General features: G+C 43.5%; 1 protein-coding gene across 1 annotated transcript in view; it reads right to left on the bottom strand.

Moving 5' to 3' along the window:
- Positions 1 to 26,504, bottom strand: part of carm1l (coactivator-associated arginine methyltransferase 1, like) — a 101,660-nt gene that overhangs the window by 59,683 nt on the left and 15,473 nt on the right. Inside the window, exon 2 of the mRNA XM_067983284.1 lies at positions 16,256 to 16,381. Coding sequence (XP_067839385.1) covers positions 16,256 to 16,381 — 126 coding nt within the window. The remainder of the gene's footprint in view (positions 1 to 16,255; positions 16,382 to 26,504) is intronic.

Below are 26,504 nucleotides of genomic sequence, written 5' to 3' on the forward strand. Positions count from 1 at the left end.
GGTCGGCCATGTAAGACTGAGATGTGGAGGAATTTCTTCACTGAGGGTTGTGAATCTTTGAAGTTCTCTACCCCAGGGAGCTTTTCTGCTGAGTCAATGAGGACATTCAAGGCTGAGATAGACAGATTTTTGGACTCTAGGGGAATTAAGGGATATGGGGATTGGGCAGGAAAGTGGAGTTGAGGCCCAAGATCAGCCATGATCTTATTGAATGGCGGAGCAGGCTCGAGGGGCTGTATGGCCTACTCTTCCTATTTCTTATGTTCTTACGCTAAATTAGAATTACATAGAAATTAATTATTTGTCACATAATTTATTTCAGTTTTGGAGTTAAAGGGAAGACGACCTTGTCACTGGGAATTGAGTATAGCTATAACAGCAACATATTAGATTGAGCACAATGACATTTTATGATTGAATGGTTAATGTCAAAGACATGTCAAATGTTTAAGAAACAAAAACAAAAAGTGCTATTTTCAAGAATCAAATACATTATGGTTGTTTAAGGCCCATTCCAGAACTTAAGCACATATTGTAGGCTAACTTCACTGTGGTACTGAGGGAGTGGTGCATTGTCAGAGATGCTGTCTTTCAAATGAGGTCCTGTCTACCTGGTCAGGCAGACATAAAAGATCCCATGGCACGATTCGAAGAGCAGGGAGTTCCTCTTGGTGTCCTGGCCAACTTTCCTACTTCAACCAAGAACCTTGCTACATGAAAATTAGCTGCCATGTTTGTCTGCTTAACAGTATTTCAAAAGTAATCAATTTGATATGAAGTGCTTTGGGACATCCTGAGGAAGTGATAAGCTGCCACACAAATGCAAATTCTTCCTTTACTTTTTTTTAGGTTCAAAGAATTATAATTAGTTTGAATATTTTTTGAGCCTATTCCTCCTTTTCTTTTGAGTTTATTTCTGATGAAATATTAAATGCTAACAACAGCATCAGCAGAGCTGGCTTTGGAAGATTTGCACCTGCAACAATGTGAGGGAGCTGAACTGCTAGCAGTTAAAATAGTCCTAGTCATTAAACTGGATGTTTGGACATTGGAGCATTTTTGACAGCAATCCACTTACTACTGGTAATATATTTGCCAACGAATAAGTGAAAAACTGCCATTTTCCAAACCACTGTAGGTTGTTTCATTTGATCATTGGCAATAAATCAAACTAGCACATTTTCCAGAATCCAAATTAACCACCTTAAGAAGCTGCCAACATGACTCTTCATGCTATAAGTTACTGTGTGGTAATACGGACAATGTTACAAATCAGAAAATTACTTCTGCAGGAAGAAGGAAAGCCCCCAGTGCTGGAAAACTTTGGGAACCATAGGACCAAAGTCATCAGTTCCTTCCAAGCATGCTACACTTACCATTTGTTTACACAGTGATTCTTCTCCCCTTTTTATCAACTATGCGAGTAATCTCCATCAACTTCAGAAGTTCAATTGATAGAGAACAAGCAGATAATTATCTCAAACACTAACTGGAGCTTTGTGAATTTAAATAACTGTCTTAAATTCCAAAAATGGAACGATCAGATACAAATCTGAACAAATCACACAGCATGTTTAGATTTGAATTGAGTGACTTGTCTCCTCCTTCAAGCAAACCACCTGGAGGCCAATCGAACAGTTGTTCCAACAATATATCAAGTTAAGCTGGGACATCATTTCTGTGAGTAAAGCAAATTTTTAGTCCCATATGTAGCATGACAGATCTAAAGAAGCCAATATTAAGCTAAGTATGAGACAAAAATACTTAATTTTTCTCACAATGCCATAGAAAGTCATAACAGGCAGATTGCATGGTTTTTGATTATATAGATAGATGTTAAAGGTTGGTGTAATAATAAAAAGGCAATGTTGCCATATTTGTTATTATCTCATACACAAGCATTGTGTAAAGAAATGTGATATTTTTAAGAAGTTATATTTGACAGACAATAAAGTTATAAAGAAGTTAGAAGAATCTTTTTAAAGAGAGTTGTTAGAGCATGGGGCTTTGCCACAAGTGGCCATTGAGACAAAGATCATAACATCATTTAGAATAGAATTAAGTATTTGAAAAGGAAGAATATAACAGGATAAAGGGAATAGGCATGGAAAAGGAATTGAAGTTCATAGTATTCCATTGAAGATCTTGTACCGTTGGACTGTAATTTATATGGTTCTGTGAAATCTCTTCTCTCAACAAATTATTCAGGACTATGAGGGTAGAAAGATCATCAAAAGTATGCACAGACATCATTTCCCAACACAGCAACAACCACAACCAACACTAAAACAAACACAAGCATCCGAGCACAGCCAGCAGCACCAACACAGCCCACATCAACTACATTTGAAAACATAATTAGGCATAATACATGCACATTGCAAATGCAGGAAAGGCAATTATAAAGGACAACTGTAGGTTTTGGGTATCAGTCTGTGCTGGATTGAAACCCAGATTCCAGATGTACAAGAGCTGTGTACCAACCCACTGCTCCACTCAGGCCTTCAGGATGTGAAAACTTACTTTAAAAGAGCTATAGCCTAAAAATTACTCCTTAATATTAGCAGATGAGTGATTAACATTTTTAACACTATTTTAACAGGCATTAACCCAGTTGTTCTATATTTATAACAAGTGGGTTAACACCTGCATTGCAATAGCAGGCAAAGAGATGCCCAATGTGAGTGTCAAGCTCTTTTTCGCTAATATGAAGAGTATTTCTAGGCTTATATGTTATAAATGTGTCCTAAGTGATAAGATCTCTGCCTAGGTTCTGACTGTGCTGCTCCTAAACCAACAACAGAGCGATGTCCCACAGCAACACTGCTCACTTAGAGATAAAAAGAAAAATACATAAATGCTGAAAATCTAAAGTAGGAGCAGGAAATACAAAGCGGGTCTGTCAGCTTCTGAAAAAAAAGGACATTAAAAAAAAGTTAATATTTTGATTACAAACTCTTTATTAGAAATGACCATCTGATTGAAGGGCATCTAACCTGATTTTATTCTTTTTAGATGTTGACAGCCCTGCTGTGCATTTCCAGCATATTCGTGTTTAATCATCAGTTAACCTGACTTCTGAATTTTAACTTGCCTCTCTCAGTTTGCCTTTAATGGTATCTTTTTAAAATAGCCTGGATGAGGTGGGAAATCAACCAACATGTGAAAATCCTCCTATCAATAATTCCAGCGAAAAAGTGAGTGCAAGTACAAAACAGGATTTCTCACTTTGCAGTCATGCTAACCTTTTTTTTCCACAAATTACCAACATTAGGCATCTCATCCATTAGGTAAGGAATCCAAGGGCAAAAAACACATGCTACCATTCCACTAGAGTCAAGTTTACCATGAGTTTCACCAACAAGCTGAAATAAGTGGCACATTCCATTGAGTTTGACATCAGTAATTTATATAACTGAAAAACCTATACCTGCTCTTAGCACAAATTAGCTAGTGACCAATGCTTCTGGCTTGTAGAGATCAGGAATATACTGAATTGAAAACCTGAAACGACTGCATTGCAATGGCACAGCAAACTGGAGGACCAACACATTCCACCATAGAGTGCTTGGAAACAGCTTTGATCCCTCACAGCCCAAGTCCCTCCCTGCAGAGGTGAAAAGAAAACAAAGTAAAAAAAAATCAATGGGATGTTTTCAGCAGGCCACTCCTGCACAATTTCTGGTGGCCAGCTGCATTAGCAACGGCCTGTGAGGCTATCCGTGTTGCCTTGTAAGCTACACTGGGGGAACATTAGGATTGACACCAATGACCATAAATGCCTCGATGGCCTCATCTCACCCTACCTCCTCACCTCATCCAGCCCTAAGTCCCAGCTTGCACCTGTACCCTTCACTCTCTGACTCTAGACTACTGTGCCTCACTCCTCCTTCTGCTCTGTCACTAGTGGCAGGGTCTACAGCCCTGAACTCTGGAATTCTCTTTCTAAACTTCTTCACTTTGTTAGATCACTCACCACTTTCAAGAAACTCCACAAAATCTACTTCCTCAACCTTACAGGAAGAGAGAGACCTGAGTTTGTATGTGCACAAATCTTTGAAGGTGGCAGGACAAGTTGAGATGGCTGTTAAAAAAGCATATGGGATCCTTGGCTTTATAAATAGAGGCACAGAGTACAAAAGCAAGGAAGTTATATTAAACTTTTATAAATCACTAGTTGGGCCTCAGCTGGAACACTGTTCAATTCTGGGCATCACACTTTAGGAAGGATGTCTAGGCCTCAGAGGGGATGCAGAGGAGAGGTATTAGAATGGTACCAGGGATGAGGGACTTCAGTTTTGTGGAGAGACCGGGAAAGCTGAGGTTGTTGTCCTTAGAACAGAGAAGGTTAAGAGGAGATTTGACAGAGGTGTTCAAAATTATGAATGGTTTTAATAGAGTAAATAAGGAGAAACTGTTTCCAGTGGCAGAAGAGTCAGTAACCAGAGGACACATTTAAGGTGATTGGCAAAAAAAACCAGAGGCTACATAAGGAAAAATTTTTTCACGTAGCAAGCTGTTGTGATCCGGAATGCAATGCCTGAAAGGGTGGTGGAAGCAGATTCAATAGTAACTTTCAAAAGAGAATTGGATAAATACTCGCAGGGAGAAACTCTGCTGTGCTATGGGAAAGAGCAGGGGAGTGGGACCAATTGGATAGCTCTACCAAAGAGCGTGCACAGGCACGATGGGCCGAATGGCTTCCTTCTGTGCTGTATCATACTATGATTGTGTGATTTCCTTTACCTCTTCTCTCAAGTTTAATATACTGATTTCAGGTTACTCTGCTTCTGCTGATGACACCACATCCTGCAGGCCTGACCTGGCATACAAAAGCTATTGATCTTATAGCCTCTTGAAGGCTCTCAATGCATTAATTGGCCTTTTTTACTATTATCGGATTCTATACCAAATATTTCTTTTCCTTCTAATATTATTTCTCCAACCCACCCTCTCTCATACATTATTCTCTGGTAAACTGTCTTACTGAGGAATAGCACAACAACAGCATCTGCTGCTGTGTGAACTTACCACGGTGACCAATAAGAGAGTTTTCAAAGCAAGTTGTTCCTGGATGAATATCGTCCAAGAGTGAACCTCCTTCCCTTCAATTCAAGCCAAAACACCCAAAAAACATGAGGCCACGGGAAAGTCCTGACTTGCCCAATACTGCAAAATCACCAAGTCTTCCTGTACTCCCAACAATTACTCGGGTAACTCCTGTCAGACAGCTATTCATGCTAGAGTTGTCTCTAGTACCAACAGCCTTGGCGTCCTATTTGTCTCTGGGAAGAGCTTCCGACCACATATCCGCTCAATCACCAAGACCACTTACTTCCACCTCCATAGCATTACTCGTCTCCGCCCCTGCCTCAGCTCATCTGCTGCTGAAATTCTCATCCATGCATTTGTTGTCTCTAGACTTGACTATTTCAATGCTCTCCTGGCTGGCCTCCCATCTTCCACCCTCCATAAATTTGAGCTCATCTAAAACATTGCTGCCCATATCCTAACTCGCACCAAGTCCTGTTCACCTATCATCCTTGTGCTCGCTGACCTACATTGGCTTCCGGTCCGGGAACAATTCGATTTTAAAATTCTCATCCTTGCTTTCAAATCCCTCCAAGGCCTCGCCCCTCCCTCTCTCTGTAACCTCCTCCAGCCCTACAACCGTCCGAGATCTCTGCACTCCTCCAATTCTTGCCTCTTGCGCATCCCCCATTTTAATCACTTCACCATTGGTAGCCGTGCCTTCAGCTGCCCAGGCCCCAAGCTCTGGAATTCACGCCCTAACCTCTCCGTCTCTCTACCTTTCTCTCTTCCTTTAAGATGCTCCTTAAAACCTACCTCTTTGACCAAGCTTTTGGTCACCTGTCCTAATATCTCCTTACGTGACTCGGTGTCAAATTTTGTTTGAAAATCACTCCTGTGAAGCACCTTGTGATGTTTTACTACGTTAAAGGCGCTATATAAATGCAAGTTGTTGTTGGGGGAAAAAAAAACAGAACAAAAACTCAGCAGAGGCAGTGAAAAAATGAGTAGTTGTTGTTGAACAGTAAATTGCCAAGATCAAATTGCCATTGTACACTTGCCCCGATTCCTCTTGTGCTGTACAGTCCATTACACAGAATTTACAGCAGAAACTGGCCATTTGGCCCAACTGATCTATGCTGGTGTTTATGCTCCACTCAAGCCTCCTCCCACTCTACTTCATATAACCCTATCAGCATAAAATTCCATTCCTTTCTCACGCATGTACTTATCTAGCTTTCCCTTAAATGCACCTATGCTATTCGCCTCAACTCCTTGTGGTAGCAAGTTCCATATTCTAACCACTCTCTGGGTAAAGGCGTTTCTCCTGAATTCCTTGTTGGATTTATTAGTGACTATCTTATATTCATGACCTATAGGGAACGATTTTAACTTTGACGTCCGGGTGCGTTGGGGGCGGGGAGGCAAACAAAATCGGGCATTTCTGGAGCGGGAAGGAATCCGAAAAACGTGCACGACCTGGAGCCATTGCATGCACAAGTGGTTTACAAACCCGGAAGTCCCGCCGGCAATTCAAGCCGGCGGAACAATATTTAAACCACAAATTAAACTACTTAAAGTATTGAAAGAGTCATTAATGTAGTTAATCATGCTGGGAAGCGATTTCAATACTGCCTCAATGTGTTTCCCGTACTGTGTGAAGCACGCCATGGCAAACTAGATGGGTTGCAGTCAGCAGCCATTTGGACATTTAAATCCCTGTTTGACAGATGGGGATAAAAGGTTAGTAATTGCAGCAGGGCACTCAATTCTCTCGGACAAACTTTTGGCTGGGAGTTCTTTACGTTTAGACTGAAAATTCTTGGTTCACTCAGAATTGTTCTGTTCGCACGTATTTACTTACTTTTTGGACCCCCTCAAACTGACATCATCGGGGGGGGGGGGGGGGGGGGGGGGGGCGCAATGGCTGCATTCACCAATACATCCAAGGAGGAGGAACATCACCATCCAGGCACAGCGTGCACTTCCGCCACTTGCAGCTCCACAACACAGAGGTGCGTTGCAGGCACCTGTACAAGAGTAGAGAGGGGAACAACAGAGGGACTGATGTCACAGGAGGCACTACCCTCATGAGAGGGCCTACAAACCGAGGCTGAGCTTCCTACGTGCCTACGAAGGCTCAGAGTGATTCACTACGTGGTCGCAGACATCTGCTGCCTCCTTCATGCCGAGCTGCTCCCGGCTGGGCCTGGTGGCATCGCATTGCCCATGGCAGTTAAAGTGACCACTGCCCTCAACTTCTTCGCCTCCGGATCCTTCCAGGGTGTCACTGATGACATCACCAAGGTCTCTCAGTTTTCTGCCCACAAGTGCATAAAGCAGGTCACCGATGGGTTGTTTCACAGGGTGTCCCATTACGTCAACTTCCCCATGGACGACCTCAGCCATACGGAGAGGGCAGTGAGTTTCCACTCTGTGGCTGGCTTCCCACGGGTACAGGGTGCAATCAATTGCACCCATATAGCAACACGAGCACCTCCATATGAGCCAAGACTATACATCAACAGAAAGGGATATCACTCCATCAACGCGCAGCTCGTTTGCAACCACTGCAAAAGATTTCTTCATGTGTACGCTGAATTCCCAGGCAGCTGCCATGATTCATTCATTCTGAGGGAATCTAATATCCCGGTCCTCTTCCATGCACCAAACATCCTTAAGGGCTGGCTCCTCGGAGACAAGAGATACACCCCACACATGTGGCTCATGACACCTGTGGAAAAACCCCATCAGCGAGGCACAACGTCGATACGACAGTCATATCGTCACCAGGTCTGTCATTGAACATGCAACAGGACTGCTGAAGAAGCGATTTTGGTGCCTTGATCGGTCTGGGGGAGTGCTTCAATATGCACGAGCGAGAGTGGGAGAATTATAGTCGTCTGTTGTGTCCTGCATAACAGGGCGCAACAGAGAGGGCTACCGGTTGATGAGGCCCCATGCCCTCATCCAGCATCCACATTTGCCTTCAACATTGAGGAGGAGGAGGAACCCATCGGCAGAGCAGCGGCTTACCTGGCTGCTCGTCAGGCCAGGGAGTCACTAATATTTGAACGATGGAATGTTGTCATTTATTGCAAGGGGAATGGAATATAAAAGTAGAGATGTTTTGCTACAGTTGTACAGGGCATTGGTGAGACCACATCTAGAATACTGGGTGCAGTTTTGGTCTCATTAAAGAAAGGACATTATTGCTTTGCAGGCAGTTCAGAGAAGGTTCACTTGACTGATTCCTGGGATGAGGGGGTTATCTTATGAGGAAAGGTTGGACAAGTTGGGCCTATATAAATTGGAGTTTAGAAGAATGAGAGGTGATCTTATTGAAACATATAAGATCCTGAGGGGACTAGAAGGGGTAGATGCTGAGGGGATGTTTCCCCTTGTGGGAGAGGCTAGAATTAGGCGACACAGTTTAAAAATAATGGGTCTCCCATTTAAGACAGAGATGTGGAGAAATTTTTTCTCTCAGAGGGTCATGAGTCTGTGGAACTCCCTTCCCCAGAGAGCGGTGAAGGCAGGTTCATTGAATATTTTTAAGGCTGAGTTAGATAGATTCCTGATTAACAAGGGAGTCAAAGGTTATAGTAGGTAGATGGGAAAGTAGAGTTGAGGTCACAATCAGATCAGCCATGATCTTATCAAATGGCAGGGCAGGCTCGAGGGGCTGAATGGCCTTCTCCTGCTCTTAATTCGTAACTTCGATTCTGATAAGGACATCTGCAAATTGAGGACAGTGCAGTTCTCAGAGTACCTGGAAGGAGCACTGCCAACACCAGCCCCCTCACAAAACAGTCCTACAACTACACATACACCCACTGTAAACCCACCCACTGGGTGGCATCAAGTCTCGCCATTCATGATGAAGCACATGAAAGGGCGCTATCACAAAAGGCAGTCAAGAATGATCAAGACATGGCAGTAGTAATGAGAATGATAATATTTAATGTGAATTTAACAAAAAACAAATATAAAATGAAAAACATGACAGTCTGTCAGACACCCTTGTGCATACCTTTCGTGATCACAAAACCTTAGCCTTTTGCTTCCTACTACTTCTACGTGTTGCATCCCCTGTGGCTGTAGCAGAGGTAGCGGCAGGTTGCTTATGTTCATGCCCTGACTGTTGATTTGCTTTTGGCCTACGCCCTCTGGGTTTTGGAGCCTGTGAGGGCCTCTCCAAAGACTACTCCCACCTGCACCTGTGCAGGGGTTGATTCAGCCACTTGGAGAGAAGGCAGCATTGTGGGTATTGGTTGAGGGGGAGGCAACAGGTGAGACGTTGGAGCGTTTTCAGTGGAGTACTCACTTCCGTGTCCCCTTTTGCCATCATTCCTCTCCTGGACCAGGCCCACATCACTCCTACCACCCTGCTGGACAACAGCTTGGAGGACATGTTTGGAAGCCCACTTGTAAAGTTTCTGTCTGCCTATTTAAGGCGGCAGAATGTCGTTCACCCAAAGTCTGAACTGCCGTTGTCAGGGCCTGAACGGACTCATTTGTGAGCCGTGCTTAAAGCTCAATGGAGGCTGCCATTCTCTCCATCACAGACATTCTCGCACTTACCTGTACCACCAGTCCACTATTGGAGGAGTTGGATTCCTCCATCCTCACCACTATTGTGAACAGCGTGCTTGGCACCTGTTCTAGTACCTCACAAATGAGCTGCTGTCCCTCGATCATTCTCCTTTTAAAGGATGGCCCCCGGGGTTCAACATCTGCGTCCGACTGAGCAGAGCCTGGAGTGGAGTGCACCCAGCGACGTGGACTCTCCACAGCTGCCCTTGCCACCAGTGTCTGCTCGTGCTCACTTGTGTGTGGTGACTCACCAGGTGCCAATCCAACTAACTGACTACTAGGACCCACTGAGATGTGAGTATCTGCGCTGGTGGATGGCTCACTAAGATGTGATGGTGCGTCCTCAGAGGCCGGGAGCTCCTCTGAGGAATCGTCCTCTCCTGTCACTTCGGTCGCTGAAGGGCCTGTAAGAGAACAGAAGGCAATATTAAGCATCATCACAGATGTGTCATGTTGCGATGAGCATACTGGGGTGTTCAACATGCCAATCATTCTTAACATCAATGCATGTTGTGTGTGATGAATGTTAAAGTTGTGTCACCAGACGTTTGTGGGGTGCCAGACTCGGTGTTCCCGATGGACAGGCACTCAAGGCCTCCTCCTCCACCTCTGTGAGGACCACTATTTGTGGTGGCCCCCCTCCAGTCCTTGCCCTCTCCCATGCATTTTGCGCTCTCATCTCCTACAAGGGGAGAAAGTACAGCCGTGTCAGTGAATGAGGGTAAAGTGGTCAGCCAGTGATGCATTGCTTTGGGTGAGGCTGACCATGAAAGAGATGCATTAGAGGGTGAGTATCAGACAGAGACATCACATTGGATCAGGGCTGGGGTGAGTGGTAGCGATAGGGTCACAAATGGGGAGGTGAGAAAGTGCTCAGGAAGTGACGGTAAGTTGAAGATGAGCCTCAAGTGGGTGTGAGGAGTGATGTGATGGAGTAGTCTTGGCAGTGTAGAGTGATGTGGGGTGGGTGGGTAGGGGGGGAAGGTGATGTGCAACAGGGAAAGCAGAAAAATCAGTAAATGTACTCACTTTTGCTGACCTAGGTAGGTCATTGAAACGCTTCCTGCACTGGACCCAAGTGCGGGATATGTTGCTCCTGCTGGTGAACTCCTCCGCCACCTCGAGCCAGGCCTTCTCGCTGGCAGAGGCAGGGTAAAATGGTTCCCTCCTCCTCCTCACTGCAGCCTGCAGCAACTGAAGTGGGGCATCACTGAACCTTAGAGCTGGCTTGCCCCTCTGCTGCTCCATTCTGCGTGCTTGCTCCTTGCTCCAGCAAAAGCCATTGGAGCAATAGTCCTTTAAATCCAGATAATCCAGCTGATAGCAGGTTATGCGGGTGCGCAGTCCACCTGCTGCGCAGCTTTCAGACGGCAAACCCGGAAACAACATTAAGGACCATTATTTAAGTCGCAATCGCATGGGGAATGTTAAGATTTTTTTTCCGGGTTACCCGCGTGCCCATTGATCCCCGACCCCTGCTGCCACCCCGCCAGCATTTTAAAATCGTGCCCATAGTTTTGGATTCCTCCACAAGTGGAAACATCTCCATGTCTATCCTAACAAACCCCTTCATAATCTGTAAGACCTCTATCAGGTCACCCCTCAGCCCTCTCTTTTCTAGAGCAGAGCCGCAGTCTTTCCTGATAGTTATAACCTCTCAGCTGTGGTGTCATCCTGGTCAACGTTTTTTGCAGCTTTGTCAGTGCCTCTATATTCCATCTGTAATATGGATTCCAGAACTATGCACAGTACCCCAAGTGTAGTCCAGGTTGCAAATACTTATTTTGAAGATCAAAAGAGAATAGAAACCATCAAGGAAGTGCTGGCATATATTTGGGTGGGGCTTAGAGCTAGTCTGCAAACACTGACAACCAACTGACTAGAATTCTCATGACCCCCTTCAAAATATATAAAGTTGTGAGGTCACAGTCAGCTGAGCTAATAGGTGGCGGACCATTCGGCAAACAATTCAACAGGAGAGTACGTCAGCATCTGCCACCCTAACCTCAACTGGTTGTCCTGAGCTTGAAGCCCTTGAATGACATGCAGCTTCAAACTGAATTTAAAAATGCTTCATGGTTCCTTAATGTTGTTGCTTCAGTATTTTCATACTCTTCCCTTGGAGAATATTGTGTAGAAGTGGAAGGATTCACAGGCTGAATAACAATCCATCAGGCTGCAACCTGAACATTCCTTCCACGGCTGTAACCATCCTTATACAAGCCGATAGGTGGATAGGACTATCCACCCGGAGGGTTTTATGGGCTCCCACCATCAACACAATGAGGGGGGCCACCCACATCCACAGGGCGCCAGTGTCCCGCTGAATTCAGAGCCGGAGCAATGGTCTCCGCTCGCCAGGGCTGTCTGGAGCGGGTTTTAAGCCCTGTACTTCTAACTTAGACCAGTAAGCCAAGGCTCAATCATATACAATTCCTTAATGACCCGAATCTAGGGTTGCAGCTTTTCGAAAGTCCAAAACTGCGAAAGGATAGATGTGTTCTTATTGGCTATTGGTTCATGTATTGTAGCAGGACGGTCAAAGTGCCAGTTGAATGTACTGATTATTAAGCGATCACCTTCTGTCCAATCCAAAATCGGATTTAAGGCAGACCTGCTACCGCATTTTTGTTTTATGCTCGTTTTCAAACTGTACTTATACCATCCAGTTACAAAAATTTCTGGGTGGCCATCCCCAAATATAAACTGTGCAGTTCTAAACCAAATGCATGGCTATTTACAAATGTCTTCATTCTTGAGCAGCACAAAATTCACCCAAAAATCTAAGAACAGTTGAAGCTTATAGTACTAGATTTAAGACACCATCCTGCACTAGAAGAACGACATAATATGTCAGTCATTGCTAATGCATTTATGTAAAATCTAAGACAATAGGATTGATTTTAACCCTGCCCGCCCAGCTAGAACAGTGCAGGCGTGGGGTTAAAACTGGGTTTGGGAACTTCCCTCACTGCTCCCGAACTGTTTACAGAGATCGCCATTTTAACTGACAACTTTTCAGCTTCCAGACAAGAGGGCGCATAATTTGAATGGCGAAGTCGTGGTCTGATGACATAATTTGGACACACACGTCATTTTAACTACGGGCCGACTAAGGACCGTATAGTCCCAGACCACAGGTAGCATCATGGCCTGGATTGGCCCAGGTAAGATTTATTTTTATTTTTAATGGTTCTTGTGGGCCACGAGGAGCAGGAGTGGCCTTGACTTTTCAGGAGACCTTAGCCTCCCTGCTCCAGCCTTTCCCCGCTCCTCCCCTAACTGCAACCGTTCCCGACCACCCGCGCCCCGCTCCCCCCCCATCCCACCCACTTCCTAACTTACCTTGCCGGGGACAGTTTCTGTGGATCCTTGGCAGCAGCTTTCCAGATTTTCCACTTTCGCCCGCCAACCTTCACATCATTCCTGACTACTTTGGGAGGAAATCAGCATTGGAAGATGTATATGAAGCCCAGGCGTTAAAATCTCCTGGGCCTTGAGCTGCGGGGGACCAGATGGATTGGCACCTGCTTCAGCCCCCACACCCCCGTTTCCCACCCAGAGTTAAAATCGACCCCAATGAATTAGGACCTGATCAGAGCCCCAGAGTTGCCAATTTCCAGGTGCACGTGGAAGTAAATTGTAGTCTGAGATTGTGTGAGGCCCTGAAAACCAGGCAAAAACTGGGCCGCACACCAAAAACAAACTTTTCCTCCACAGCTTAAACTTGGGGGAAAAATACAAATGGTTCGGGTAAAAAAAGCACATCAATGGAAAAGGAAATTGTGTGGAGTGTAAAACAGGCTGCAGATTCACTATCACCGTTTTACACAACTGTCCAAGACGGATTTCACCCTCATCAGTTTGAAAATACGGTCCAGTTCACTTGTATGCGAAGTGGATATATGCGAAATCTACTTCTATCTAATTTGCTCTGAAATGTCATTTATTAGGAGCGACCATTATTATATATATTAAATAAAATGACTGTGTACTTGCATGTCACAAAGGGGGATCTGAATTTCCACAACAAATGGAATCCCCAAGGAAAGGGTAAAAACGGTCATAGTTTGCTGTTTTGTCCCCACTAACCCACCGGACGAAGGAGGTAAGCTCCAAAAGCTTGTGATTTTCAAGTAAAACTGTTGGACTATAACCTGGTGTTGTAAGATTCCTTACATTTATTAGTGGCATTACTGGCAACAACTCAAGAAGTGGAGGAATTAGCCCCTGATCCTATGCAATGAGGGGAGGTAGCCTTACGGTGACAATACATCCAGCACATCCATGTTATTTCAGTCAAAATGGCACGGATACTTACCTATGCTTCCTGGCATTGGTAAAATCACTGCTTAACATGGAGCAAGAGTAAAAACAACTGACATTTTGACTTGCTCGCTCAGTGTACAAATATAAACATTAGAACTGGCTTCACATTTGGAGGAGCTAAATTTCAGACCCTCTGAAGTCAAAATTTAAAAGTTTGTAGTAACCTAGTGTAGAATGATCGTACACTTATGCTATCTAGTTGAGCTTGTCACGCAATATTTTCACATTTTTCTGGGATTTCTGCAACCGATGTGTGTTACTGGTATAATTTTGCAAAGTTATTCTCAGAGAACACTTAAAGGAAAAATTATGCAGTATTTCATCACAATCATGTTTCTGTGATGAAAGGATCACCAGTATATTTACTTCAATAATGACCTAGAAATAACTGGGGCCCTGCTTTTCTGACGTAAATATAAATGCATGTTGCTGTTCTGAGGCAGAGCAGAATCCTCCCAGGGCCCAAAAGGGCAGAAGAAAATAAGTATTTTTTAAACTCGTCAGCTCCCATTGGAGCCACTCCCAACTAGTGACGGTAATCGATCCCCTCTGGAATCAATTGTCTTACTCCAGTGAAAGGTTGGGGCCTTTGGAAGGCCTCAAAGGGACTAACGCCACATCTCAACTGACCTCAGTTGGCCGTTGAAGAGTGTGAAGGGACAGTTTCCCGGGGAGGCCCAGGAATTCTCTGTGACTGGCCCCCATGATGTGGTGGGGGGGGGGATGGGTGGACAGTTTGCCCAAGTTCCCCTCCCCACCAAGACCAAAATTTAAAGGTTCAGTTCAAATGGAATCCGGTGGAGCCAGATTTCAGCACATTTTCCACCTTCCCATAAGTCGCTGTAAATGCGACTTATGCCCTCTCCAGTCCCAGGAATTTTGGGGCCAATACATTTTTAAAATATCCTGTGATAATTTTATTAGTTATATAACTAATTTGCCCCTTATATATGCAAAGTCAAAGGTCAAGCCAGGACTCATACATATGTCACTGGATGCGGGTTGCCACCATTAACCCATGGTTGTTACTTGTAAAGGAGGAGAAACCTAGAAAGTAAATAGATTGGTTTATGAAAACGTGACTATTGTCTATTTTGCAGCTTGCATCATTCCCTAAGCAGTAAGGGGGGAGGTGGGGGGTGAGAGAGAGGGGGAAGAGAGAAGAGGCCGAGCAGTTCCTTTGAGTCTAAGAGAACTGTTGCCCTATAGCCACTGTGAAGAGCAATATATCCAGCAGTCATCATAGATTCTGTCTAAAAAGGGCAAATCCTTCTACTGGATCACAGTTTAACAATGAATGGTGTATAGCTGTCTGATTGATGGGTTAGCTAGTTTCTCCTACACTACCCCTCCTATTGTCGAAGAGTTTCTCTAGCTACTGGGGGCCTGGCATTAGTTTAAAGGCAAGACTCAGATGTGCACATTTAATAGTGTTAGGATGCAACATTTAGAGCTTTGGCTCACAGTGTTCATCAGTTAGGGACAAGCTCTAATCAATTTTTTAAAAATTAAAAACATAAAACACAGGTTTACACATTGGTGCAATTGTACATTTTTTTTAAAACATGGCATTTACATTGATACAATGACCCTGACGTGAGTAATGCTTCTGCACCAATAAAAACACCTAAATTGACAGACTCATTGGAGCGGTTGTTGACTCCTTGAGCACTGGTTGCACCTTACACGATAATGCAAGTAATGATGTTAGTTCATTCAATATTTTTTTTGGTGTTTCCAGTGTGTTTGTTCTGGGAGCACCAAATAGATTGGAGGCCATAATGCTGGGCTGCAGCACTTGGAGGAGGACTGCTGGATGCTCTTAGAGTGCTGCCAGTAAAGCCAGCAAGGTCCTAAGTCCCTTGGCCATTTGGTCAGGATTTGGCCATGTCAAAAAAAAGCAGCAGGTAGGATAGCCCTATATTGAGGAGAAGGCCATGAGTCTGATTACAGCAGATCCAGCACCGGGTGTACAGCATCACTTAACCAAACTTTCAAAGAAAAATTATTCTGGCTCCCATGAGGCCCCGAGTGGGTAAATATACTGTTTAACGCAACACTCAAAACACATGAACAGGAAGGTTCCAGTTTCAATCCAAACTATGAGGATTTCATACAAGGCAAGAAATGAACCCAATGCAAAAACAAAAGGCACTGAGCAATTCAATGTGAATATTAAATAACTCATTAAAGGACATATTGGTTCAAGTTATTACATCACATCTAGTCATTATAGGTGCAACATCCATCCCAGGCTACTATCAGACTGGATAAAACAAGCTCCCAATCACATACTCACCATTAAGTGATTTAAACTGAAGTAGCACACTGCTGTATCCAACTGTAATGAGAAAGGTCTGTTTCCCCACACGGCAGCTTTCTGTCTCCCGGTTCACGGAACATTTGAATACACACACTCCATTTCCTGAAAGAAAAGAAATGTCATATCAAAACACTGACTTCTTTCATTGGTTCCCATTGGGTTTGTATTTGTGCTACGACTCCAGCTATATATTCAAGTTCCTAGCAACATTTAATCTTTACGACGGTGTCAGCTCCATTCTGCCCCTCCACACAACCATGCACAGTGCACAATGTAATTGTAAATGGGCAAACAAGTGTTTGTGCCGCCTTCGTGTGCTATTCTGGGTTTACGGATGCTTTGGGATTTTTGTTTCCATGTGTCCTGACTCAGCTGATGTAGTTGTGGTGTCAAAATAACACTCATTCTTACAAGAAAGCCTCAATGGAAGGCTTAGTGAGTAGTTTCAATTAAGTCAAGAAGCACACAGTACAGCAATTAAATGATTCTTAGTGCTTACCAATTTGAGCGCAGGACAAGTGACAACATTTTACAAACCTTACAGAAGGGGATCAGATATCTATGGGTAAAGGCCACCTCATTTCCCCATGGGGTCATTACAGACAAGCCTGATCCTGTCCCACAAGTAATATTGGGTCAGATATTGCCGTGGGTGGTGTCAATCATTCGACTTGCACTTGCCCATAAACTTTCTATGCGGTTTTGCATGGCGAGTTACTGTCAACGACAGCCAAATGACGTGGTGCCCTCTACAGAGCATCTGGGACCTGTGTGAACAGGGCAAACAACTGTGTATCTCCTTAACCAATCAGATTGAAGAATTGTTAATGAGCAGTGCAGAGTCTGAACCAGGAAATTAGAATTCAAAGTCAAATCAGGTACGAGAAATCAGTCAAATCAGTAAGCGAAATAAAGAGAGGGGGAAAAAAGATTGGATTAAGAGACAGAGATAAAAAAGAGACAGAAAGAACAAATAAGAAAAAAGTTATTTAACTTTTTTTTTAAAAACGCCCAACATTAAAAGCTGAAGGAATGAGACTCCACACTTGTAAAAACTAATTTTTAGTGCCAGAGTGGTTGTTTGGCAGTAATTAAGACTAACCACGCCGTTAAAAGGGTACTTAGACTGGAATGGACAAGCCCTAACTTTTTTTAGGCGAGTTTAGCCTGTATCTATGAGGTAAGTACTGGAACTTCATGCCATTCAATATATTTGAATGGTGAGTCAGACGGTGAGATGCCGTTTTCATGCAGCATTTGGAGGAGCAGCGCATCTTGGACAGCAACTTCCGGATTTCCACGTTTAACCGCGCATGTGCAGTCACCGGAAGTTACTGTCAGATTTCCATATAAGTAACGGTGAGGCGCTCACCATTATACTGACAGCAAAATTCGACCCAATAGTTTATATGCAAGGCAAAGTTCAAAGAAGTGTACATGTTCTTTGTGTGTTCTTCCTGCTACACTTTTTATTATTTTCTCACTTCACCACAAATGGCCTGATCCTCCTGTGCCACTTTCCAGGATGTCGGTAATGGTGACCCAGCTTGTCAGGCCTGTTGTTTGTCTATTTCTGTGGGGCAGTGCCTTGTCCATGCTCAGCATTATTCCTGCCATCTCAACTGCAATCGGGAACTTGCCGCATGGAGAAATTACAATGTAAAAACTTCCACCTTACGAAACACACAATGCAGCATGCTATCACAATTATATCCTGCATTCATAGAATGCCCTGCTTTTAGGCTCCAGTTATACTATACTATTGCATACTACGGATTGCAGCCGGCAATATGAATTTTACATCACAGCTGCCCGTTTGAAAATTGTACTCTGCAAATTCACCAATGTCACCTCTGTTCGCCTATTTTAATAGAATATTGAGAGAATCTTTGAACTCTCTCTGCCCATCATCATGAGAAATGGACGTCCTCTTCCACTGAACTTTTCATTGGCCTCTACAAACCTCACAGGCTGACTGATAAATGAACAGAGCCGACCTGGTGGTCCTTGTATTGCCTAATTTACAGGCACCACACTGCTACCCGGAACGGTATTACAGCTGTGTGTTTCCTCTGCTTCCTTTGACACATGACAAATTACTGAGGGAATCTTGCTAATAAACTACAGTGTAAGAGTTCAACGGCCTGTTGTCACACTCCATTCATCACTAAATGCCTCAGGACTAAAATAACAGTGTGATTTGCTGCTTAACGCCACCTGCTATTCCCTCTAGACTCACCATACCGTGCAGCCAAAGAGCCTCCATACTATGATAAAGAAGCAATGCCCTACAAAAGATTTTACACTAAAATAACCATTTGGTGGAATTTTCATGCAATTAATGTAATTTTTTCGCAAGTTACATAATGTGTAAAAACACGGTATTGAAAATATAATCTTGTGTGCCAATCCTATAGCTGGACAAGACCAGCAGTTAACTGGTTTCAACTCTACTATAGTTAGCTTCACAGCTAATACGGATTAATAGAGCTTCCTGATGGCTTAGTAGTTCAGTGCACCATCTGGTGTAGTACTGAGCCATATGGATCAGGAAGACCCCAAATTCAAAAGCCTAAGCTTTGAACCAACAAGCATAAAACAAATCGTGAGTAACCGCGTCATACAGACCAGGAATGTTCCCAGTTCAAAGTGAAATGCCGAGTTAGCTGAGCTCCATTGATGTTTTTCCCATTGATTTTGTTTCCTCCAATTTCTCTTTTTTACCCTTCCTCTCCTGAATGGGGACTCATTGCTCGAAATTTACAGGCAACACGCTTCCAGTTGCAAATGGCCATTTTCATGTGCGAGCCTAAACATTTAGTGCTATTGGACTATGGAAGCCATTAGAAACTAATCAAATCCTATTCTCACCCACTCTACAGCAGTCAGGAAAAAGAACCTTGGCTGATTTTTACCCCCCTCTTTGGCTCAGATACCAAGGTAAACACAGTGGCCTCGCTACCATTCTGACTTAGATCAGCCATTTACACAAAAACTAGACCCTGGCACCTTCCTGTTCCTGGCAGCACACAGTGCCATTACCTACAGGGTCACGGGGGGGTGGAGCCTAATATTTTATTTTGAACCCCGTTAACAGTAGGTAAGGGATCCACACCCACAGATTTTAGTGGGCACTTGCTTCAAATTTCACAGATGCAGCTGTGAACAGAGGGCTTAGAGGGGGCTGCAGCACAGTATAAGCTGGAAAAAGTCCAGGGTTACCCCTTTTTATAAAAAAAAAATGACAGAACAGACTGAGAAAGGACTGAGTTTGTGGGGGAAAACTTGACAGGACCAGCAAACACTGGAGCTGAAAGAAAAGACTACATAAACATCACAAGATTTCAGCTCCATTTAACTGGACAAAAACCACGGTCAAATCCATGAGTCTCACAATGGAATCACTTTAGTTGCTGTGTGACGATCCTATGTGAAATATGGTTGACTAATATTGACCAAGTTGCTATAAAACCACAGCACAAAATGCCATAATTCAGCACAAATCAGCGCAGGTGGGATGGAAAACAAAGTAATTCACAGTGGTGCAATGTTGCGGGTAAGGTACGATGGGGGTGAAAATTCTTCCTGTTGATAATTTTAATGAAAAATTCAGCCGAAGTAAAAAAAAAGGGCTGGAGGAATTAAAATTGATGGATAGAAAATCCTGTGGGGTCTGCTGACCTCCACTTAAATTCCTGACATGCAATTCCGGCATGCAAAGATCTACATTGGGAGCACAAGTTCGTAAATCTGCCTTGAGAGCTTTACTCTACATCTGGCTTATGCTATACCTGACCTGGGAGTGCTTGATCCTGACACTGGGACCCCGACATTGGAAAGTGTTTCTTTTTCTAGCACTGGCATCACTCACTTTAACGAGGTGAAAGACTGACTAAAAAAAAAGAACTGGCATCTGAAATTAAACTATTCTATACTGTTTAAATCTTCCCAATCAGAGCTGGCTTTTAATAAAATGTTATCTATTTTGAATCCAGGACTTTTCATCAAGCATGTTTTCATAGCCTAGGCTGCAGAGCTACTAACTGGCCTTCAATTTCCAGGACTGGCCCAGAATTTGCACCCTGTCTCAATCTGACAGAAACTAACTATAGAAGACCACCACAAGAGGAAGGCTGACCTCTAAAGAAAATATAGCTCGAGTGCACACTAATTTAGCTTGAATACAAACTCATTAACTATTTGGAACAGAAACGGCAGGTATCAGAGTGCCCCTAAAATGGAATGTCTGAGACAGGCAGCCTCATACAGTTGATCAATTTACTTTAATGGTAGCTTAACAGCCTTTGAAGTTCAACAGTCAGTGCCTATTTCATTGGAAGCTACGCTGAATTACTGTTAAATTTGTCAGCTTAACTCAGCTGGTAACAATGGGCTGAATTTTGAGGCCTCCCACCCGGCGGAAATGTGGCACTAAAGACCTGAAAATGGCGTGGAAGAATTGTTGCCCTGTTCCTGCCATCGTTATGGCCGTCTGCACCTTGCTGGGGTCCTCCGGATAGGTGGTGGCCTGAAGAGGTCCACAGCTGAATTAAATATTGAAATCTGAGCCCTATGACGTCAATCGGACCAGATGCTATTATAGGCCTGAACTGGTGGAGCGTGCGCCATCCACGTTCCGCTCAGTATCAGGTGGCGGCTGGGCCCCAAGAGGAGCAAATAGGTAAGTTTCCAATTATTTTTCCAGGAGGAGCAGGAGTGCTCACCCGAGCTCCACAAAATCAGCCTGTGCCACCGCCACTCCAGCTTCCCCTCCTCCCGAGATCAAAATAGGCCGGCCTCCTGCTGGGACTATCGGGCAGATGGCTGACGTATTCCACCGGCCAGCCACCCAAAGTCCGTTCGGGGGGGAAAATTTACCCCAATGTCACCTTGAGTGAGAAGCTTGTGTGGCTTAAAGCCCTACTCCAGGGTTTGAGCACATAATCTAGGCTGACTCTCCAACACAGTACTAAAGTAAGCATCCCATGGCACTACTTGAAGATCAGGGAGTTCTCCAGACCAACATTCTCCCCTCAACAGATATCACCAAAAACAATCTCATGCTGTTTGTGGGGCCATAGTGTGTACAAAATGTTCTGCTGCATTTGCCTACATAACAACAGTGACTGCATTTCAAATTAATTCATTGTACATAGGGTATTTTTAGATGTTTCTGAAAGATGTTATAATGGACTATATAAATGCAAGTCTGTCTTTATATGCACTAACTCCCAAGCCTTCAACCACATTCTTGGCCATCAGAACTAAAAATTCAAAGTTACTTTCGTGCCACAGTTTGCACATATCTTTGCACTACGTGAAAGCAAAGGGTGAAATAATCTGGGTGGGCTCAGGGGGAAAGTATTTGTAAACTTTCCTGCCACAGTGACCAAATACAAAACTTCTGTCAATAATTTCATCCCACCATGAAAGGAAAATGATTAACAAGAAAGATTATCCATCTGGTGTTCAACAAAACATCATTCTGATTACATTGAGACTGCACAATTACCCTTGGGCTACATTCCTCAGACCAAATAAAGCGAGCCCAGTATCCATGAAGGAGTTTGCAAAATGTAGTTTCCATTGCAATTGGAGTCAAATTTGTCTCAGTTCACTTCTAAAGAAAGAAACACAGTACAGACTAGTTTTACAAACAATGAAGCAAATCCTATAAATTGCTAATAGTTCTCTCCACGAACCTTGCAACATGTGATGCTGTTACCCCTTAAAGCACCATAATAAAATACATCAAGGGACTGAACTGTCTCTTCACAAATTTTAGTGCAAAAGTAAACATGCCTTTCAGCACATTTTACTCTACTTTTTTGGCAAAATTACTGAAGACAAGCTCTAATGACAAATGAACTTGCATTTATTTTTATTCATCTTCCTTTCAGTCTTCAGCAATTTCATCTTTTTTTTCCTCTGCTTATTTGCCCTTGTCTTTTTTCCTCTGATATTCTCATTCTAATTTAACATTTACAGTTAAACTGAGTGTTCAATTGCTTTATAATCATGCGAATGAAGCTACTGTAAGCAAATGTAAAAAGCAGCTCCAGGATGCCTTAGGCTAATTGGCAGACAATATCCAACGACAATGAATTGGGGAAATCTGGTAATTATTCCTAAGTACTGTATTTTCAGGATTTGTACCAATACACCAATTAATGCTACTTTTTGACATTCTCGTCAACCACTTTACTGTATAACTTACATTAAAAAAATAGAATGAGGCAATGATCTTGTTGTTATTCATGTACAAAGCCAGAGAGAGAAAGAGACCCGAAAGGGTCCGGCTTTGTAATCTGACCCATTGTGTATTCAGTATACTGGGATGTACTGTTTTCCGTGGCTAACCTGTCTGAACACCAACGACACCTTTGATTGGTGTGATCGTGTCCCAGCCTAATATAAGATATGCGATTTGAGAACCTGTCACTCACTCACCTGACGAAGGAGATAATCTACGAAAGCTTGTGATTTTCAAATAAAACTGTTGGACTATAACCTGGTGTTGTAAGATTCCTTACTTATGTACCGTTGGTGCCTGTGGCACGGAGTTTCCTTATGGCAGTGCTGAAAATACAATGCAATGCTGCCAATGTCTGCCTGATGTTAAAAGTATCAACATAGATGAAAGTAGCTCAAAGATGTGGACTCATCCATTTTGCTTTGCGCTGGCTGCATCATTGCTTCAGCTGGCACAAAACCTGCCATGTTATTTTTAAGAAACTAAATGATTTGTCATACCATCATTCTATTTGCAACTGACTGAAAAGAGCTGGCTGCCCCTTCAGCTCTTTTCAATCATTATAACATTTACTGACAAGACAGGAAGCCAGTAAATCACACACTGTCCATAAGAAGCATTACGCAGATGGTACAGACATGGTTTGGCAGGAAATCGTATTCACTCTAGTTGAGGAGAAGACAGCGCAATATTTGACTCCAAGACCGTTGAAAAACAAATGAGGGAGTGGCCTGGGTTTGCAGGGCCAGGAAGACCTTACAAATAACTAACCTGGTAATCTCCATTTGTGAATTTCAAAAGTGCAGTCACACCTTAAAGCTTTTCATATTGCTTTTTTGTTAGTAGAAGGGAAATGGTGGTTTTCCAACAGTAACTAAAACAAATAGGTGATACTCTGAAGCCAACTGGTGGGTGAGATTTCCAACCGCTGCTCCCTGGGTTCTCCCTCGCTATCCCAGGTCTGCCCCACTATCCATACTCCTCTGAACAGTTTATACAGCAATTTTACTTTACAAGCCATTTCAATTCCCAAGTGCCTATGGAAAGTAATTTCTGGGCTAGGAACATTGGAACTGGAACAGGCCATTCAGTTCCTCAAGTCTGTTCTGCCATTCAATTGAAGCAAGGCTGATCTGTACCTTATCGCCTTTTACCCTCCTTTGTTCCATATCCCTTGACACTCTTACCTAACAAAAATTTATCAATCTCAGTCTTGAAAATTTTAATTGACTGAGAATCTACAGCTTTTTGGGGAGCAAGATCCAGATTTCCACTACCCCTTGTGAAAAAGTGCTTCCTGATGTCGCTTCTAAATGGCCTAGCTCTAATTTTAAGATTGTGTCCTCTTGTTCTGGATTCTCCCACCAGAGGAAATAGCTTATCCATATCTATTCAATCGAATCCTTTTATCATTTTAATTAACAACAACTTGCATTTATGTAGTGCATTTAAGGTAGTAAAGTGTCTGAAGGCGCTTCACAGGAGCGTTAGCAAACAAAGTCTGACACCGAACCACATAAGGAGATATTAGGACAGGTGACCAAAAGTTTGGACAAAGAGGTAGGTTTTAAGGAGCGTCTTAAAGGAGGAGAGAGAGGTAGAGAGGTATAGGGAGGGAATTCCAAAGCTTAGGGCCTAGGCAGCTGAAGGCACAACCACCAATAGTGAAGTGATTAAAATTAGGGATGTGGAAGAGGCCAGAATTGGAGGAGTGCTGAGATCTTGGAGGGCTGTAAGGCTGGAGGAGGTTACAGAGATAGGGAGAGGCGAGGACAAACGAGGATGAGAATTTTAAAAATCGAGGCATTGCCAGACCGGGAGCCTTCGTAGGTCAGTGAGCACAGGGGTGACGGGTGAACGAGATTTGATGAGAGTTAGGATACGGGCAGCAGAGTTTTGGATGAGCTCAAGTTTGTGGTGGGTGGTAGATGGGAGGCCAGCCAGGAGAGCATTGGAATGGTCAAGCAGAGAGGTAACAAAGGCATGGATGATGGTTTCGACAGCAGATGAGCTGAGGCAGGGTGGAGACGGGCGATGTTACAGAGGTGGAAGTAGGCGTTCTTGGTGATGGAGCGGATATGTGGTTGGAAGCTCATTTCCGGGTCAAATTAGACACCAAGGTTGCGAATAGTCTGGTTCGGCCTCAGACTTTGGCCAGGAAGAGGGATGGATTCGGTCTTCTCAATATTTAGTTGGAGGAAACTTCTGCTCGTCGGACAAGCAGTGTGACAAATCAGAGGCAGTGGACGGTTGAGAGAGGTGGTGGTGAGGTACAGCTGGGTGTTGTCAGTGTACATGTGGAACCTGACGTCGTGTTTTCGGATGTCACCGATGTGCAGCATGTAGACGAGAAACAGGTGGGGGCAAAGGATAGATCCTCAATTAGATCACCCTTCAAACTTCTAAACCCGAGTTTATGCAGCCTGGCCTCATAATTTAACCCTTTAAGCCCTGGTGAATCTGAGCTATACCCCTTCCAAGGCCAATATATCTTTCCTGAGATTCGATGCCCAAATTTGAATGCAGTACTCCAGATGGGGTCTGACTAAGGCTTTGTACAACTGAAGCATAACCATCACTTTTGAATTCCAACTTCCTTAAGATAAAGGCCAACATTCCATTAGCCTTTTTGATTACTGTTTGTACCTGTGCACGAGATTTCAGTGATTTGTGTACATGGACACCTAAATCCTTTTGCTCCTCCACAGCACCTAATCTCTCACCATTAAGAAAATATTCTGATTTGTCTTTCTCAGATCCAAAGTGAATGACTTCACACATCCCCATATTGAACTCCATCTGCCATAATTTGGCCCACTCACTTAGTCTGTCTATGCCCTTTTGCAACTGCCTGTTCCCATCCACACCACTTAGTGTGCCTCTTAACTTAGTGTCACTGCAAACTTGGATATAAAACTCTCTATTACTTCATCCAAGTCAATATACATGATGAAAAGCTGAGGCTCCAGTACAGATCACTGGGGAACATCACTTGTCACATCCCACCAGAGAACAATCCCTTTATCCCCATTCTGTCTCTACCTCCCAGCCAATTACCAACACATTTCACAAGATCACCTCCAATTTAGCACGCTTTCTGGAAGTCTGTATCAACAAATTCCATAGCCATTCCCCAATTTTCTTTTGACTTTCTTTGATCAACTGATACCTATCCAAGTGCTCAATGTGTCTCTGATGATGGATTCCAGTAACTTTCCCACAGTTGATAATAAACTGACGGGTCTGTAGTTACCTGGTTTCTCTCTCCCTTCCTTCTTAATTAATGGAGTGACATTTGCAATTTTTCCAATCTAAAGACTGCTCTCTAGTGTAATCTTAAAGCTCAGACTGGGTGCAGAGGAATCCCCTCAGGAGCTCACCCAACATGCTAAATGAGCCCCAACCCAGGAAAATGGGTCAGGGCAGAGTCAGAGGGATGGGTGAAAGTCCTGCCTTACCTCTACTCCACCCTAAAGGAGAGAATCCTGCCCCACATCTCCCTCCTCCATTGTTCTTCTGTGTTTGGGAATTTTGCAGCTCTTACTGCTCTGGAGGTCTGTGTGGAATCGAAGTAGTTTGAGGACTTTTAATTCTTTTTTTTTTTGTCCTTATTGTATGTCTGAGGAAGATCTGAGTCACAGAGCCAAATATTCATACTAACTCCTTGAGTCGTGAGAAGAAATAAGTTTGGGTTCAAGATATTTCTGTGAATTTGATGTCATATTCTCTACTTTAAGGGCCTTCAATTTCTTCTCAAGTCTGGAGTAAGACAAGAGGCAGCTGATAATGGGAAATATTATAGCACTTATTTGCACGCAGTATTTTCTATTGAAACAAAGCCAACAAATAAATAAAAACACCACATATATAAACAGAAAACACAGCGGGCAGTAGTGGAAATGTGCAATTTATTATACTTATGGGAAACAACTTAACAGTGCCCTCAAGAATGTCATTTGTGAGATTCCTCAG

The sequence above is a fragment of the Heptranchias perlo genome, chromosome 4, assembly GCF_035084215.1.
Source record: "Heptranchias perlo isolate sHepPer1 chromosome 4, sHepPer1.hap1, whole genome shotgun sequence".
In the NCBI taxonomy this organism is placed as follows: Eukaryota; Metazoa; Chordata; class Chondrichthyes; order Hexanchiformes; family Hexanchidae; genus Heptranchias; species Heptranchias perlo.